The sequence below is a fragment of the Xenopus laevis genome, chromosome 8S (genome assembly GCF_017654675.1).
Source record: "Xenopus laevis strain J_2021 chromosome 8S, Xenopus_laevis_v10.1, whole genome shotgun sequence".
Lineage (NCBI taxonomy): Eukaryota > Metazoa > Chordata > Amphibia > Anura > Pipidae > Xenopus > Xenopus laevis.
In genome coordinates, this window is record NC_054386.1 from 100,787,717 (window position 1) to 100,805,932 (window position 18,216).

At 40.9% G+C, this 18,216-nt stretch overlaps 1 protein-coding gene across 1 annotated transcript in view; it reads right to left on the reverse strand.

The window, feature by feature from the left end:
* Window positions 1–792: 792 nt before the first annotated feature.
* fcrl5.S (Fc receptor-like 5 S homeolog) overlaps window positions 793–18,216 on the reverse strand; it is a 52,791-nt gene continuing 35,367 nt past the window's right edge. The window contains 12 exon segments of the mRNA XM_041574528.1: window positions 793–1,098; window positions 1,388–1,419; window positions 3,732–3,800; window positions 4,093–4,166; window positions 4,408–4,435; window positions 5,702–5,800; window positions 7,277–7,306; window positions 8,192–8,482; window positions 8,816–9,100; window positions 12,852–13,139; window positions 15,267–15,521; window positions 16,719–16,964. Coding sequence (XP_041430462.1) covers window positions 991–1,098; window positions 1,388–1,419; window positions 3,732–3,800; window positions 4,093–4,166; window positions 4,408–4,435; window positions 5,702–5,800; window positions 7,277–7,306; window positions 8,192–8,482; window positions 8,816–9,100; window positions 12,852–13,139; window positions 15,267–15,521; window positions 16,719–16,964 — 1,805 coding nt within the window. The 3' untranslated portion in view covers window positions 793–990.

The window sequence follows — 18,216 nt, forward strand, 5'->3', positions numbered from 1 at the left end:
CTCTCTCTCCTGGGGGCTATCTACTGGAGACATTATAGTCCATTGAGTGATGGATGCGAAGTTGCGTAATTAATATGTGCTGGGGTCCCCCGCTCCCCACAAAAAATGTTCAGAGGACCCCTCGCTGCTTCCTTCGCCCATTCTTCGCCCATTCCTCTCCCAGCTGGAGTCTCTTCAGTCCCCTCTAACTGGCCTTGGGTAGGAGAGAGTTTTTTTAAATGCTATAGAGGATCAGACCCCCCACCCCATGTTCCAAGGGCCTCCTCACAACTCCAGGTCTGCTTCCTCTAAAGTGATACCACTATACTATCTGTATCAATACTACCTACCTACATATCTACAATATCCTCGGTCTAGCACACAACTGCTCCTATAAGCACATACTGTCTAGAGTTTTTGGAGATTTATCAAATTTGTGGAAACAGGAGCAATAGTGCTTTCACTTCTGCATGAATTAAAGGAAAAGCAATACCAAAAAATGAAAGCACTTTAAAGAATTAAAATATCAGGTACTGTTGCCCTGCACAGGCAAAACTTCAGAAACACTACTATAGTTTATTTAAACAAGCTGCTGTGTAGCCATGGGGGCAGCCATTCAAGCACAGGATACACAGTAGATAACAGATAAGTACTACTATAGTTTATATAAACAAGCTGCTGTGTAGCCACAGGGGCAGCCAATCAAGCACAGTATACACAGTAGATAACAGATAAGTACTACTATAGTTAATATAAACAAGCTGCTGTCTAGCCATGGGGGCAGCCATTCAAGCACAGGATACACAGTAGATAACAGATAAGTACTACTATAGTTTATATAAACACTTTAAACACTTTAAATTTTTGATGTTACTGTTCCTTTAAGAAGTGTTGCAGTCAAAATTTTGGTAGTCAAGATTGCAGTCAACGTCAAAATTACATACACATGCTGCTACAGAATGGACTGAACGGAGTCAACTGGTAGCGGCTGAGCCGTCATTAAGCCTGCGGTTATTTGGCACTGAAGTTCTCATAGAGGGATTCAGCAGGTTCCCCTTGATTCTTTGCAGTTCTGGTGGATTTACTCTTTATAGCAGCGTAAATAACAGAACCTTCATCCTGAATAAAAGAAGGTAAATGGAGTATTCTCGAATTAAGTAGGGAAGGCTCACAGCCTTCCCTAACGAACAGAAGGATTATTTTAGTTACACGAATATTTATAGTATTAAAGAACTGTGGGACTGTTTTACACCTCACACGTTGACTTATTTCAGACAGGCCCCTTACTATTCATTTTATCTCTTAATCATGCTAAATACTGTTATTTTACAGGAAAGAGCCACAGTTGTCTCTTATCTGGAATCGTTACCCATCAAGAATATTAATATAGTCCTGTTGAAATACTCACATTATTATTGACTGGAGAAGAAGAAGAAGAAGCTAAAAGAAAAAGTTTCAGAGGTTTAATCCAGATGGAATTACAACATGTTTCTTCATCTCTGTTCAAGGGCCACATACAGTATCCTTTGGGATTATGTTTAGATTGCATACCCATAATTCATTAGCTATTTCTATTTCTATGGATTATGTCTCTGTAATTCCATTATCATCTTGTTTTTTCAGACCACCCCATATGGCCATCAGGCCATGACCCCATCTGGAGATTTAGAAATTCAATAAAATCAACATTACATATCAGTTGGGGGATATTTCTCCCTACTAATACTGCTTGATCTCTCAGCCGCATTTGACACTGTAGATCACCCTCTCCTCCTCCAGTTCTTCCAGTCACTTGGCCTTCATGACACAGCCCTGTCCTGGTTCTCTTCTTACATCACCAATCGTTCCTTCAGTGTCTCCTACAATGGAGTATCATCTTCTCCCCTACCTCTTTCTGTTGGAGTTCCCCAAGGCTCTGTCCTGGGACCATTACTATTCTCCTTCTATACTTCCTCCCTTGGCAAATTAATAAATTCGTATGGTTTCCACTACCACCTCTATGCTGACGATACTCAGATCTATCTCTCATCTCCTGATCTCAACCCAGAACTCCTAACTCGCATCTCCTCCTGCATGTCCGCTATCTCTACCTGGATGTCGCAACGATACCTTAAATTAAACCTCTCTAAAACGGAAATGGTTCTCTTTCCTCCAATGAACACCAGTAACATCCCCGAAGTATCCATCAAAGTTAACAATTCCACTATCACCCCCTCTCCCCAGGCCCGGTGCCTTGGGGTTATCCTAGATTCTGCCCTGTCATTCACTCCTCATATCCAGTCACTTATTAAATCATGTCACTTCCACCTAAGGAACCTATCCAAAATACCATCATTTATCACCCAAGATGCTGCCAAAATTCTTATTCACTCTCTCATCATATCGCGTCTAGACTACTGTAACTCTCTTTTAATTGGCCTCCCCCTCCAGAGACTGTCACCTCTCCAGTCCATAATGAACACTGCTGCGAGGCTCATACACCTCAGCAACCGCTCCTCCTCTGCCTCGCCATTCTGTCAATCCCTGCACTGGCTTCCGTTACCTTTCAGAATCAAATTCAAATTAATGACACTGACTTTCAAAGCACTTCATAACTCTGCCCCACCCTACATCTCTGAACTCATCTCTATATACTCACCCAACCGCTTACTACTCTCCTCTACTGACCTGCTACTCAACTCTTCTCTCATTACCTCCTCACATGCTCGCATTCAAGACTTTGCAAGGGCTGCACCCCTCCTCTGGAACTCTCTCCCACGGTCTGTCCAACTTTCTCCCAACCTTTCTGCTTTCAAGAAATCTCTGAAAACGCACTTCTTTCAAAGAAGCCTCCCCTCACTCTGCTTAACTACCAAACACAACACCACATACAATACCACATTTCTCACCCACTTAATTCAATCTTGCCCAGTCCCACACCTTGTGTATTAGTCCCTTCCCTTTAGACTGTATGCCTATGCATAGGGCCTTCCCCACCTTTTTGTACCTGTATTGATTGTGATGTTTGTTACTCCATATATTGTATGTATGTAATTCATGTGATGTAGTTGTATAATAACATTTACTTTACAGTGCTACGCAATATGTTGGCGCTATATAAATACATGTTTATAATAATAATAATAATAATAAAATGGGGAAAATCCAGATGGCCCCTGGTTCTGGTAGGTCCTGCTCCACAGCTTAGAACTACTTTTTACATTTAGAAGGAGATTAAATATTGCTCTGCATTCCATGGGAAGGGAGGCAGAACAAGACAAGTAGCATGGGAGCACTAAGAAAGAAAAAAGGTTGTCGCATTCTGTTTGTGTGTGTGGGAGAGATGATACATTTTCTGCAGTGACTTTTCTGGCACATTTGTGGTTAATGTAGTGCTCATATTCCAGTTGTGCTTATATTCCGGTTCTGCAGTAATATTACTGGCATGTCGGTGATTAATATGGTCATTGTTGGGCAGGTTGTGCTAGCTATCAGATGCAAAAAGACAAAGTACAACCCAGCATGTATTGGTTTAAGTTTTTGGGGGAAAAAATGTCATAAATACAATGATGATTCTTATTAGTTATGGGTATTGGATCAAAAAAGATGGCAACTCAGGGCCAAAATTTGCAACAGGTTTCTCTGAAACGTCAGTTTATAAATATAATGCAGCCTTCAACGCTGTTAGAAAAATAAAAATCTACCAACAGAACAGATGAACTTTTAATTTTCAAAACCATGCGACCAATGAGATATACTGTAAGATCACATACCTGTTTGTTGGTTAATATAAAAGTAAGTTGAACACACATTGTTTGTATGAGAGACATCTTGGAAAACCACTAAAATAAATAAAAAGAGTTACATAGGCATGTCGTTTGGTAGCAATGCAATGCCAGGTTATAAGGAATGTCATTTTCATCGATAATTCCCAGGGCTGCCCTATAAATTTCCAGATTCAAGGGCCTTAGGCTTCCAACGTTCCCTCTCAAAGTATCCATCCTTGTTATAGAGGCTTACAATAAACAATGTTGTGAACACAAGGCTGCAAGAAGAACCTCTTGTTGTCTAAAAGAGGTGAAATCCCCCCTGACTGGACAACAGAAGGGAAAATGTAGTTTAGAACAAACTCACTATTGTCATACTCTGGCTCTGGTGTCATATCATTTGACGTTTGCTGGTCCTCAGCTTGTTGTCTTCTACCAGCCCTATTAACATCACAATTAATGGTTATCTTTGTATATATTACAGTCAATAGCTGGATAAACTGAAATTCACACTGCTATCTGGTTGCTAGAGTTTCACTGGCTGTAGCAACCAGCCAGGGATTTGGACGGCAGAAAAAAAAAATTAATAGGTAAGGGTCTTAATTAAAAATCAGAACATAAAAAAAAAAGTTTTAAAGTTACTCTTTATTAAAGCTTTAATGTGTGGTCTGTAATTACTCACCTGTATTGGGCTTTATGTACTGAGTCACCTGAAAACAAATAAAAACCATATTTGAAGTCCTTTATTTACTGTAAGGGATGAAAAATGGACAACTGCACCAAGGTCCAAATATATTGGAACTCCACTGATCAACAGTTGTAGGCAGAATGGAAGGTGGGTTAGAGTGGTCATACTAGTACAAAATGCTGAAAATAGGAAAACAATAAAGATGGAAACAATAAAACAAGATGGAGACAGAAGCCCAATATGGATATTGTAGAACGTGACAGAGAAGTTGAGAACAATGGAAATAGCAGGGTAGGATGACTCCAGAAGGACAACATGGTAACAGTGAGACAAGATGAAGATAGTGGGGCAAGGTAGAGCAGGGCAAGATGGAGACACTAAGGCAAGATGAAGACATAAGGACTCAATTGAGACAACAGGATAAGCTACAGTAGGATAATATGGAGACAGGTGGAGGACAAGATGGAGACAGTAGGACGAAATGGCAACAATAGGAAAATATGGTAAAAAGAGGATATGATAGAGACTAAACTGTCATGTAAACAATGCCAGTTTACAACTGTCGAGTTAATTAAATATTTAAAAAAACAGTATTAATTTAAAGAACATAGTAATTTCCTGTACAACTTTTTCCAAGTACCGTGCTACTAAGTTTATGACATATTCATGACAGGATGACCAAAATTCCCCTCTCAGTTCAGAGTATGGAGAAGCAAGATCAGTATCGTTCTGGCCCCCTACCTAACAGGCTTTATCAAAGGCCTTTGATAAAGCCTCTACTCTACAGGTGCTTTTTTAAAACGGTGGGGAATTTTGGTGGGTGAAGGAGTGGTGAACGGTGAATGATCAAAGGGGTAGAACTCCATAGCCTCTGGCGGCTTGGCCAGACAGATCTGCTGTGTACTCGCGTACTTATGGTTCCGAACTCATACAAATCTCTTTGCGCAATTGGGAGGGATGAATGTGGGTGAAAGGGTGGTTATTGCTTTATTGTGTATTCAAGGAAGGACGGTCATATAAGCGGTCTGAGACCCATTCCACAGGTTTCCATTGTCCTACCACGCACCATCAACCTATTAAGATACTATTAAGACGTATGGGCGGGTCTGAGACCCATTTAGAAACCCCCTCACCCACTTTTAACATTTTTTCCTGGTATTGTTTTAATTTTTTGAGTTATTCAAAGTTAAGTTTTAAGCTGGTTCATTGAGTTTTTGAACTAAGAGATGGGAAGGTACGGTCCCAAGGGTCAGATCTTTTTCTCTTTTTATTTGGATACACTAGTTACCTGATCTTCTGTGTCTGTATTTGAAGGCAAGAAGGGCAACAGCAAGTAGAACCGCAAAAGTCAATGTGACTCCTATTCCAATCAATACATAGATATTCCCTTTGGGGAGACAGAAGAAGACATAATTACTGTTATCTTAGTAATAAGGGTACGCCAAACATTTCCAAAAATATTCTTCCCTAGCCTTCAAGTTCTACATTTGGATAGAGAGATAAGTAATCAAGAAAAATGAAAGTCCTAGATCATAGGTAAACCCAACTGGAACACTGTCTCGAAGTTTTGTATCGAAGTTGCAGAAAAATGTTATTATAGATGCAAGAAAATTCCCCAATGAGAAATCTACTGAATAAAAACTTTATTACAAAGGCAAAAGAATTGACCATTGAGAATACCGATTCCCAGCACTATGTCAGGTATCTTGCTGTTATATTACAAATAGAGATGATTGTGTCATCTCTATAGGAATCAGACAGACTTGTTCAGTGCTGGGAATCACTGCTTAAAGCTTCCAACTCCAGTTGCAGGAACAAAATACTAGGTCATAAATAAACCAGTTAAAAGGACCAAGGACAAACACTTGTGTGACCCCACTCATAACTAGTCCAATTAGAAAATGTTTAATTTACCCCTCTTTGTTATCTATCCTTCAGCCAGTTCTCTGTCCAAGTACGAATATTGTGCTCCAGGCCAGAATTTTATAATTTAACCTTTAAACTTCTGTGTCGTACTGTATCAAATGCTTCAAAGTCTAAGTAGATCACATCCACTATCATCCCAGAGTCAAGGTTCCTGCTCAACTCCTCATAAAAAGTAATACAATTAGTTTGGCAAGATCTGTTGTGCATAAAATTATGCTGGTGCATGATTTTTGTATTGTGATTTGCAATGTAGTCAAGTATCTTATCCCGTATTACCCCTTAGGCCTATAACAGGCCTATAGTTTTCAGGTTGAGAACAGGATTCCTTTTTAAATAGTGGCGCCATATTAGCAATTTGCCAGTCTCTCTCTCTCTTTAACACCCTATTAATGATTGTGTAAAAATGCAAGTGGAATTGTCTCCTTTACATTCTATATCATACTGAGAAGGTTATTTTTTAAAATTCGAGTTAATTTTTTTGTCGCTTTGTGCAAAAAATTACTGCATAAAAACATCATCTCAAATTTTCCTTAAATTTGTTTTTAGTTAAAAAAATCTCAAACATTCGGATGAAAAAGTTTGGCAAGATTTTACAGCCTCATTGAGCCTCATTGAAAACTTACGGAACAAGGCGATCTTTGTTGACTTTCTGTTACGTTTTACAATCAAGTTCTATACGATCTCTACAATTGCTAAATTCTAAGTGTTAAAGGAGGTATAATAATAAAAGGGAATGTTATTTGAAGGCAGTATCCCTATAAGAATTCTGTAGCATGTTATTAGTTCATTTGGTGGATAATAGTAAAAAAGCAATGAATTTTAAGGGAGAAAATAATTAAAACTAAAAATTAAGCCTACAAAACATTTTCTGGGTATAAAAGCAACAGGCAAGAGTAATGTACTTGTTCTTATCTTTTACCAATAACACATTACTTACCAAAGCTCCGATCCTGCATTAAAATCATTCCTGGAAAACACAGAAATAAAATAATATTTGCCTTAAAACTGTAAATATATGCAACAGCCATTCTCCATTACATCATAAAGTGGATATGGCCACAGCTGTGATGTCACAAACTAGTATGCCCTAAAATGGGGAATGGGAATATTTGATATAAGTATATATAAGCTACAGTTGCAGGGGCAGTTGGCAATTTGACATTCAGTAGATAACCATGACAAACAGACTGCTAGACAAATTATTTTTGAAGATATCTGGGTTCACTTCAAACTGCTGATGTAAATATAATAATAGGGATCATTTATGCAGTGAGCAAAGTGTGATTTTCAAGTGCAATCTCCATGTTTTCCCCCCACAATACACCATATTCCCCAAACTTTCTACCAAAGGAGGTGTTAATGAGTGTTTCATTGGTGGAAGAGGTGAAGGAGATTTCACCATCAGCAAAGGAAAGTCATGGACTACTCCAAAAAGAGATTAGAATGGGTGATTTATGGATGAGATGGAAATGAGATTCTACATCTCTGTAGGAAGGATTTATTTACTTGTAGGCAGCCAGGTTCTTGAGGTTCCTTAAAAAGTGTTCACAATTGATTCAGGGATCCAAAATGGTTTGCCGACCTCTTTACCAAGAAATTAATCAGCAGTAACTGACCCAGGGACAGTAGCGTTCCTAGAGGGGGCGGGCCCTGGTGCGTGACGCGCAGCCGGGCCCCGCCCCCGCCGTACGGCCGATTTTACTGGGGATTTCAGTGGCTTGCGGTGCTGCCGGGGGGCCCTGAGGGGGTGCGGGCCCTGGCCCGCTCGCACCCCCTTCTCCCCCGGTAGTTCCGCCACTGCCCAGGGAGGAATATGTAGCAAAAGGTCAAACCTCAAGGACTAGATTTGTACCTTGGACAGAGATGGAGATGTTGGCGCTGCTGATGGAATCCCCAGTAGCAGTTCTAGTAACGATACACTGATATTCTCCTCCATAATCTTCAGAAACACTTTCTACCACAAACCGTTGCTCCAGAACTGCAGCCTCTTTGGTGTCACAGCTGAGACTGGACTGTTTGCACCAGGAATAACTCAATAATCCCATTCCCTTCTCCACTGAGCAGAGAATCTCCAACTTCTCCCCAGCAAGAACCTGTCCTCCTGCCGGCTCAAGCCTCACACTCACACCAGAGAGTTTCTGTGCTGAATGGATTAAAATACAAATACAGAATTATATGGCAAACATGGATATCTGCAGAACAAAAATTGAATTATTAAAAAATGACATGTCTAGAGAACAAAAACTTAAAAAAGGAAAAGAGTCAGTAGAATACAGTGATCTTTGCAGTTTAATAATGGGGTTATGTAATTTAAGGCACTAACTTTGCCCAGGGGCAGTAACCCATAGCAACCAATCAGCAGGTAGAAGTTACTGGTCACCTGTTTAAAAGCAAGCATCTTATTGGTGGCTATAGGTTACTGCTCCTGGGCAAACTTAGTGCCTTTTATTACATAGTGGGGTAAGACTTTACTCACCTTGTATCCGGATATTTTTTGGGTCACTTTCCTTCTTTACACTCCCAGATTGATCTCTTATTTCACAGCAATAATTCCCAGAATCCTCCAGTTGAGCTGAGGGGACTCCATATTGGTTGGATGAACTGAATTCCTGCACATTGTGCCCATTTCTGTAGAAAGCAAACTGTAGTTCTGTAGTCTCTCTGTGTGGGCTGAGCTTTGTGTCACATGTTATGGTCATGTGATCTCCTTCTGTCACCTGATCATCTGGGCTGACTTTTATCTGTGGGGTTCTAACCAGCTCTGTAACATGAAAAACGCCAAATCAAACAAGATAACTATTTAAACAATCGTTGGCGGATAGTGACTTTTTATTTTATTTAGGAAGGAAACTTTGATTTAGCTCACCTAAAGATCACTACATGGATAAACAAAAAATATAATATTTTATATGAGAGAAGTTCTCAGTCTGTAGTCCTGCAGGGAGCTGTGAATGATATTTGACCCCTTATTTATCTTTCTGTGTAAGAACTAAACCCATTGAATCCTACAGAGTTTTTCTGTTATCTACTATGTTAGTGGAGCCCTATAGTCCTATTCTGACTTAATGGCTGCCCCGGGGCTACACAACTGCTGAATTCAATGATTTCTGAAGTAAACACAACCATTTTTCCAGTGCAGGGCGACACTACATTGTACCTCCCAACATTTTGGAAACGAGGGGGAAAGAAATTTGCAGATCGGAGCGTGCAAATTTTACCACACCCCTTTTTGTGGCCACACCCCCCAATTACCATGCCCATTTTACAAAATTTGCCAGGTTATGTAAGTCTGAACATATTTTTGTAGATTTTATGTTTTATTACAATTTTACTAATTAAGTGAATTGCCCTTTAAGCTGTGAGACTAACTTCTCCCAAGAGACAAAACTGTTACAAAAGTATCTTAAGTATCTATTCTGGGCTCTAGAGCCAATTAAGTTACAAACATTTTATCTTTTTTGGCTGTTCAGTTCGGAGAAATCGAGACTTTCCAGTACAAACGCGGGACTGCAGGTTGGGCTGTCGAAAGCGGGACTGTCCACTCAAAACGGGACAGTTGGGGGGTATGTTACATTAGACTTAAATGCATATTGATACTCTCCAGCTTTTAGTGTTACTGGTCCTTTAAACAATATACAGAACAGCACTAACCTTCATTAGAATAAGTAAAGACAATTAAGTATATGCAGATTACTTAATGGTTATTGGGAACAAACTAATATTTGCATATGTAGTTAATTGAGGTGAATGGAGAATAAGATAAGGAAATAATAAAGTGCAGAAGAATAGTGCAGTGAGTGCTGTAAAATCTATATGTACTGACATTATAGGGAACTTGCCCTTGGTCTCTCCACTCAGTATTCCAGATCCCCTGGATTCCAATGAAGGAATAGTTGGACTTCAGAACAAATTATTTCCCACACACAATGCCCCCCTGAGGTCCTTGTCCCACCCAATGTTTTACAGTTACTTTTTCATTGACTTTTTATGAGCAATTGATACTAATAAACAAAATGTATTTGCTTCATCTGCCTATGGACCACCTCCTGTATGTAAATATTCTCCTGATCTCCTGCGTATCTTGTCGGCGCTATATAAATAAATGATGATGATGATGATACCACAATGGAAACCTTTCCTGGAGACATTATTTATGATTTCCCCTGGGCAATTTTAATCTGTCATAGTGAGGAGATATTCAACATTAAATTCATATTTAATGGATCCCCCATACACAGGATTATTATTATTATTAACATGTATTTATATAGCGCCAAAATATTGCGTAGCACTGTAAAGTAAACGTGATTATACAACTACATCAGATGAATTACATATATAGAATATATGGAGTAACAAACATCACAATCAATACAGGTACAAAAAGGTGAGGAAGGCCCTATGCATAGGCATACAGTCTAAAGGGAAGGGAGTAATACACAAGGTGTGGGAGTGGGCAAGATTGAATTGAGTGGGTGAGAAATGTGGTATTGTATGTGGTGTTGTGTTTGGTAGTTAAGCAGAGTGAGGGTAGGCTTCTCGAAAGAAGTGCGTTTTCAGAGATTTTTTGAAAGCAGAAAGGTTGGGAGAAAGTCGGACAGACCGTGGGAGAGAGTTCCAGAGGAGGGGTGCAGCCCTTGCAAAGTCTTGAATGTGAGCATGTGAGGAGGTAATGAGAGAAGAGTTGAGTAGCAGGTCAGTAGAGGAGCGTAGTAAGCGAGTGGGTGAGTATATAGAGATGAGTTCAGAGATGTAGGGTGGGGCAGAGTTATGAAGTGCTTTGAAAGTCAGTGTCATTAATTTGAATTTGATTCTGAAAGCTAACGGAAGCCAGTGCAGGGATTGACAGAATGGCGAGGCAGAGGAGGAGCGGTTGCTGAGGTGTATGAGCCTCGCAGCAGTGTTCATTATGGACTGGAGAGCTGACAGTCTCTGGAGGGGGAGGCCAATTAATAGAGAGTTACAGTAGTCTAGAAGTGATATGATGAGAGACTGAATAAGAATTTTGGCAGCGTCTTGGGTGATAAATGATGGTATTTTGGATATGTTCCTTAGGTGGAAGTGACAAGATTTAATAAGTGACTGGATATGAGGAGTGAATGACAGGGCAGAATCTAGGATAACCCCAAGGCACCGGGCCTGGGGAGAGGGGGTGATAGTGGAATTGTTAACTATGATGGATACTTCCGGGATGTTACTGGTGTTAGTTGGAGGAAAGAGAACCATTTCAGTTTTAGAGAGGTTTAATTTAAGGTAGCGTTGCGACATCCAGGTAGAGATAGCGGACAGGCAGGAGGAGACGCAAGTTAGGAGTTCTGGGTTGAGATCAGGAGATGAGAGATAGATCTGAGTATCGTCAGCATAGAGGTGGTAGTGAAAACCATACGAATGTATTAATTTGCCGAGGGAGGAAGTATAGAGGGAGAATAGTAATGGTCCCAGGACAGAGCCTTGAGGAACTCCAACAGAAAGAGGTAGGGGAGAAGATGATACTCCATTGTAGGAGACACTGAAGGAACGATTGGTGATGTAAGAAGAGAACCAGGACAGGGCTGTGTCACGAAGGCCAAGCGACTGGAGGGACTGGAGGAGGAGAGGGTGATCTACAGTGTCAAATGCGGCTGAGAGGTCAAGCAGTATTAGTAGTGAGAAATGATTGTTGGCTTTAGCGGTTAAGAGGTCATTAGTTAGTCGAGTCAGGGCAGTTTCCGTGGAGTGTTGTGGCTTAAAACCAGATTGTAGGGGGTCCAGCAGGTTATTGTCAGAGAGGAATGAGGTTAGTTGGTTGTAGACTAGGCGCTCAAGTAGTTTAGAGATGAAAGGTAGCAGAGAGATAGGTCGGAGGTTGTCAAGATTGGAGGGATCAAGAGAGGGTTTTTTCAGAATGGGGGTGACAAGAGCATGTTTTAGTTGAGAAGGAAACAGTCCAGTTGAGAGGGAAAGATTAAATAGGTGAGTTAAGGCTTTGATTAGACAAGGATTGGTATTGCGGAGAAGTTTTGAGGGAATTGGATCAAGCGGCAGGTGGTAAGGTGAGAAGAGGCCAGAAGCTTTGAGACTTCCTCATCAGTGACAGGGGTGAAGGAGCACAGGAGAGACTGGGGAGTGTATAGGGAGGGTGGTGGAAGTCTAGGGGGGTTGAGTAGTGTAATGTCCCTTCTGATAGTGTCAATTTTGTTTTTGAAGTGCTCAGCAATATCTTGAGCAGAGACAGATGTGCATGGAGGGGGTGGAGAAGGGGAAAGGAGAGTGTTAAAGTTGGAGAAAAGTCACTTCTGATTGTCTCAGAAGTGACTTATTATCTGTTATATTTCTCCTCTTCCTCACACTGCCGGATGGAGTTTGTACCTCACAGGTATAATTCCCAGAATCCTCCAGCTGAGCTGAGGGGACTCCATATTGGTTGGATGAACTGAATCCCTGCACATTGTGCCCATTTCTGTAGAAAGCCACTGATTGCTGTTCCCATAGAAAGAATAACCAGATATTTGTCAATTCAAGGCTTTGCTCACCTTTTATTTCAATACTTTTTTGGTCACTCGCCTTCTTTACACTCCCAGATTGATCTTTTATTTCACAGGTATAATTCCCAGAATGCTCCAGCTGAGCTGAGGGGACTCCATATTGGTTGGATGAACTGAATCCCTGCACATTGTGCCCATTTCTGTAGAAAGCAAACTGTAGCTCTGTAGTCTCTCTGTGTGGGCTGAGCTTTGTGTCACACTTTATCAGAATTGAATCTTCATTAATTTGATTCGGGGAACCTGAATTCACAGATATTACCGGCTTTGAAAAAAGCTCTAGAAAAGGAAAGAGTCGAGTTAAATGAAAAAACTGAATCATTAATTAATAGGAGTGCCCATAGTTTACTAATGAGGGATCTACTTTTAGTAAAGTTGCCCCATTATGATCTACATCCATAAAAGCATTGTTGGCATTCTGTTCCATGGAAAGTGTTACTTAAATATTGATTTATGGGAAAATGTATATTGTTATGTAACCTTTACATAATAAATATCTAATTGAAAAGCATGAAACAGGAAGGTCCTATAGACAAACTTGTGACAGTGTCTTGAGATGCACCACTTTTGGGCACCACTGATATAATCTGATAATTCAGTAAAGACACAAAAACAGCTTCTGCTTGATGCCCAGAACACCAGATCAAACATATGGCACCCCTTTAAGAGAGCAGCATCAAGAGGCACAGCTCAGGCAGTAAGGACAGGGCCCCAATATAGGCTGAACCTCCTTCCGCACTGAATATTGCGCCTCTAAATGATGCACAAGGTAAGTGCCTCCTCCCATCTGCTTCTCTTAGATCCTGCACTGAGTTATGTAGTAAGTGCTAGATGTTTGTGCTCTGAAACTGGTTGCTAAGGCCTGTGGCAATTTGATCAGTTGTGCAAAGATCACAAAAAATAAGGACAATTGTGGCTATTTTTTTGCAATTTGAAGACTAAGATCAGGTTCCCCATATGGGCATCATTCAAGCATAACATGAGGTTTTCTTACTTGCCCTTTTTACTGGTGCATATCAGTTGGGACTATAGAAATGTGTGCGGATACAGAGAGATATGAGAACGTTGGCGTTGATGCCTGGAGAAAGGGCTGGTGTAACCCTCTACAGCAGGGGTCCCCAACCTTTTTCAACCGTGAGCCACATTCATATGTAAAAAGAGTTTGCGGGGCAACACAATTCTAAAAAAATTTCCTAGGGTGCCAAATAAAGGCTGTGATTGGCTATTTGGTAGCCCCTATGTGGACTGGCAGCCTACAGGAGACTCTGTGTGGCAATACAACTGGTTTTTATACAACCAAAACTTGCCTCCAAACCTGGATTTCAAAAATAAGCCCCTGCTTTGAGGCCACTGAGAGCAACATCCAAGGGTTTGGAGAGCAACATGTTGCTCACCAGCTACTGGTTGGGGATCAGGGCCGGCCTTAGGCCTATTGGACAGCACAGATAATATTTCCCTCAACACATGATGCTGCCTGGCCTGCCCCCAACTTTGAGAGTCCAGCTCATCCCCAAATCCATAGGTCCAGCCAGAGGCGGGCCAGGCAAGCCGGGCGCCCAAGGCAGCCCAGCTGCCAGCTGGCCCCCTCCCTTCCCCCGTCACACGCGCATGCGCAGTATCGCTTGGGGCGCATTGCGTACGACAAGTTACAGGTGAGTCCGGTCTAAGGGTAGGCAGAAGAGGTAGCTGCCCAGCGCCCCCTAATCGTTGCGCCCTAGGCAGTTGCCTCTTCTGCCTACCCCTAGTTCCGGCCCTGGGTCCAGCCCACCCCCAACTCTGATAAGCCAGCCTATCCCCCAACTCCATAGGTCTAGCCTGCCCCCAACTCTCATAGGCCCAGCTTTCCTCCAACCTTGATAGGCCCTGCCTGCCCCCAATCCAACCAAGCCTGCTCCCAAGCTGAATCGGCCCAGCCTGCCCCAAACTAATTGGCCCAGTCCACTCTCCTATTTCCTCCCTCTCTCTCTTACCCTGTGTGCCCCTATTATGTGCCCCTATTTCATCCCTCTCACTCTCTTACCTTGTCTGCCCCTTTCATTTCTATTTTGTGCCTGTATGCCCTTATTTTCCTAAATACTTGGTGTGTCAGTAGCCAGCAACACTTTGTCTAGGGGCCCCGCCAACATGGTCCCAATTGGGGCCCCACATTTGATTGGATCAGCCCTGTTGGGGATCACTGCTCTACAGCATTCATGAACAAGGAAAGTGATATTGGGTCAAACAGACCTGCCTGGATTCATTGTGGACATGATGAGATTGCAGAGGATTTTGTAATGTGTATTTTGGTAAATAGACAGAGTTGAATCTCAGGGATGAACATCGCCTCATGAAAAATGTAAATAGATTTAAACTATCTAATTCCCTGTGATATATTTATTTAATTACAGGAACCAATAACATGTTTACCTTTTACAGAAATGTCGGCACTGCTCACATAATTGTAAGGGCTATAGTACCCTACTGTTCTGTAACATGTGTAGGAGCCACTCGTTGCCATGGTTACTCTTCCAATCTGGAAACTCCCATTGGGAGAAGAAGCTATAAACATATTTCCTTTCTTCAGATCAGCCTTCTCAGCATGGAACCCAGCGTACCCGGCACAGAAAACATATACATTGTCCCCTTCAAACACATAGGGGGGAACTTTCAGGGCCAGGTAATCTGGAAATTAGAAAATACATATTTGTCCATCAAACATCCCACATTAGAAACTGTTGCAAATAATTCAGAGGTGCAAAGTATAAATCCTACATTGTCCTTACTCCTCATATGACTGAGCTGCACCTCCTCATACTTCTCTCTTCACTAAACAACCGCATTATCCCCAGTGCTCTTGTACCTCCAGGGACATAAAGTACCACTATAATGTAACCCCTCTCACACAGTCCAAAAGTCTGCAGGCTGAGTTATACAGGGAACCTTGAGTATCACTCATGTATTATAATGGATTATGTACCCCCTACTGTAAATGATAAGGATATTAGAAGTCACTGAGGGGTTGTTCTGTGACCATATAAAGGCACAAGGCTGCAGGCTGAGTTATACAGGGAACTCTGAGTATCACTCATGTATTATAAGGGATAATGTACCCCCTACTGTAAATGATAAGGATATTAGAAGTCACTGAGGGGTTGTTCTGTGACCATATAAAGGCACAAGGCTGCAGGCTGAGTTATACAGGGAACTCTGAGTATCACTCATGTATTATAAGGGATAATGTACCCCCTACTGTAAATGATAAGGATATTAGAAGTCACTGAGGGGTTGTTCTGTGACCATATAAAGACACAAGGCTGCAGGCTGAGTTATACAGGGAACTCTGAGTATCACTCATGTATTATAAGGGATAATGTACCCCCTACTGTAAATGATAAGGATATTAGAAGTCACTGAGGGGTTGTTCTGTGACCAGGATATTAGGATAAGGATATTAGAAGTCACTGATGAGTTTTGGCTGTTCATACATTAAAACATGAAGAATTATTTTCCATAGACAGAAAAAGAATAGAACACCCAGCAATAACTAATAATTAATCAGAGGTCACTCTAAGATCATAAATTACTTCAAACAACTAAAATATCTTATAATAGTACGATCATTGACCCTATTATATAACAATCCACACTCCACAAATCACAAATTATTTCAAATTAAATTCATTAATTAACTCAGTCAGTGTTGGGTCCATATGTCAGTAAGGACAGGGAGCGACTGTGCATTTTGGCCCTACACTCTGCTCATTAGGAATCATTTTCATCAGAATTTTAGAAAAAAAACAATTAACCTTTATTACAACATTTAGTTAAAAAAAACATTTAACACGAAAAACCTTCTCAAATAAAAACTTTTGAACTCACCGTTACTGACTGTCAGTGTAACAGAGTCACTCCGGTCACTGCTCTGGGACTTACATTGGTATCTCCCACTGTCACTCACTTGGGCAGAGCCTATTGTATATTTCTGTTCTGAACGGATCTGTACACCATCTTTATACCAGGAAAAGCCTCCTGCAGAGGAATCTACATGACAAGTCAGAGTTACAGATTCCTTTGTGAATACGGTGGCCCAGTTGGGTGAGAAGATCACTATGGCTTTGGCAGCTCCTGCAATGGAACAGATTATTGGTTACGTGTGAAAATAAAGTCTTGTCTGGCAAATAACAATGATTAAAACTCATTAAAGGGATACTGTCATGGGAAAAAAACATTTTCCAAAATGAATCAGTTAATAGAGCTGCTCCAGCAGAATTCTGCACTGAAATCCATTTCTCAAAAGAGCAAACAGACTTTTTTACATTCAATTTTGAAATTTGACATGGGGCTAGACATATTGTCAATTTCCCAGCTGCCCCAAGTCATGTGATTTGTGCTCTGATAAACTTCAATCACTCTTTACTGCTGTACTGCAAGTTGGAGTCATATCACCCCCTCCCTTTCCCCCCCCCGCATTAGAAAACAAAAGAACAATGGGAAGGTAACCAGATAGCAGCTCCCTAACACAAGATAACAGCTGCCTGGTAGATCTAAGAACAACACTCAATAGTAAAATCCAGGTCCCACTGAGACACATTCAGTTACATTGAGAAGGAAAAACAGCAGCCTGCCAGAAAGCATTTCTCTCCTAAAGTGCAGGCACAAGTCACATGACCAGGGGCAGCTGGGAAATTGACAATATGTCTAGCCCCATGTCAGATTTCAAAATTGAATATAAAAAAATCTGTTTGCTCTTTTGAGAAATGGATTTCAGTGCAGTATTCTGCTGGAGCAGCACTATTAACTGATTCATTTTGAAAAAAACATCTTTTTCCCATGACAGTATCCCTTTAAAAAGCTCAAAGTTACACACGGAACTGTTTTAACTGCAGCATTTGGCACAAACAGCCGCACCCAATGGATTACCCTGATTTGAAGTTTCCCTCATTATATTGTCTGTTTGGTCCCACCTATCTATAATACACAATACATTTCCCTGATTTAATATTTTCTCCGATTTCATGCCATTCTTTGTTTTTTTTTGTTGGTTCCCTAAAAAAAACATAAACTGGTGGTCCGGCTGGATATATGAATTCTGGTCCATCTAAAATCTTGTTTTTATATAATTTATCTTACAACTTGTATATATTCACTGGATCACATGGAACAACTCCTTTTCCCCATTGTAATAAGTGGCATTTCTCTACATGTAATTTTTTTTGCGTCTACGAAAAAATAGTTTGGTTGAAAAACTCAAAAACTGACGAGAAAATGAAAACTACATTTGAAATAGATTCATTAAACACTTACAGTGAAAGTTAAATAAAGACAATTTAGAAAAGGACCACATTTTTGTGCACCTGCATTATATAATAAAAATGTA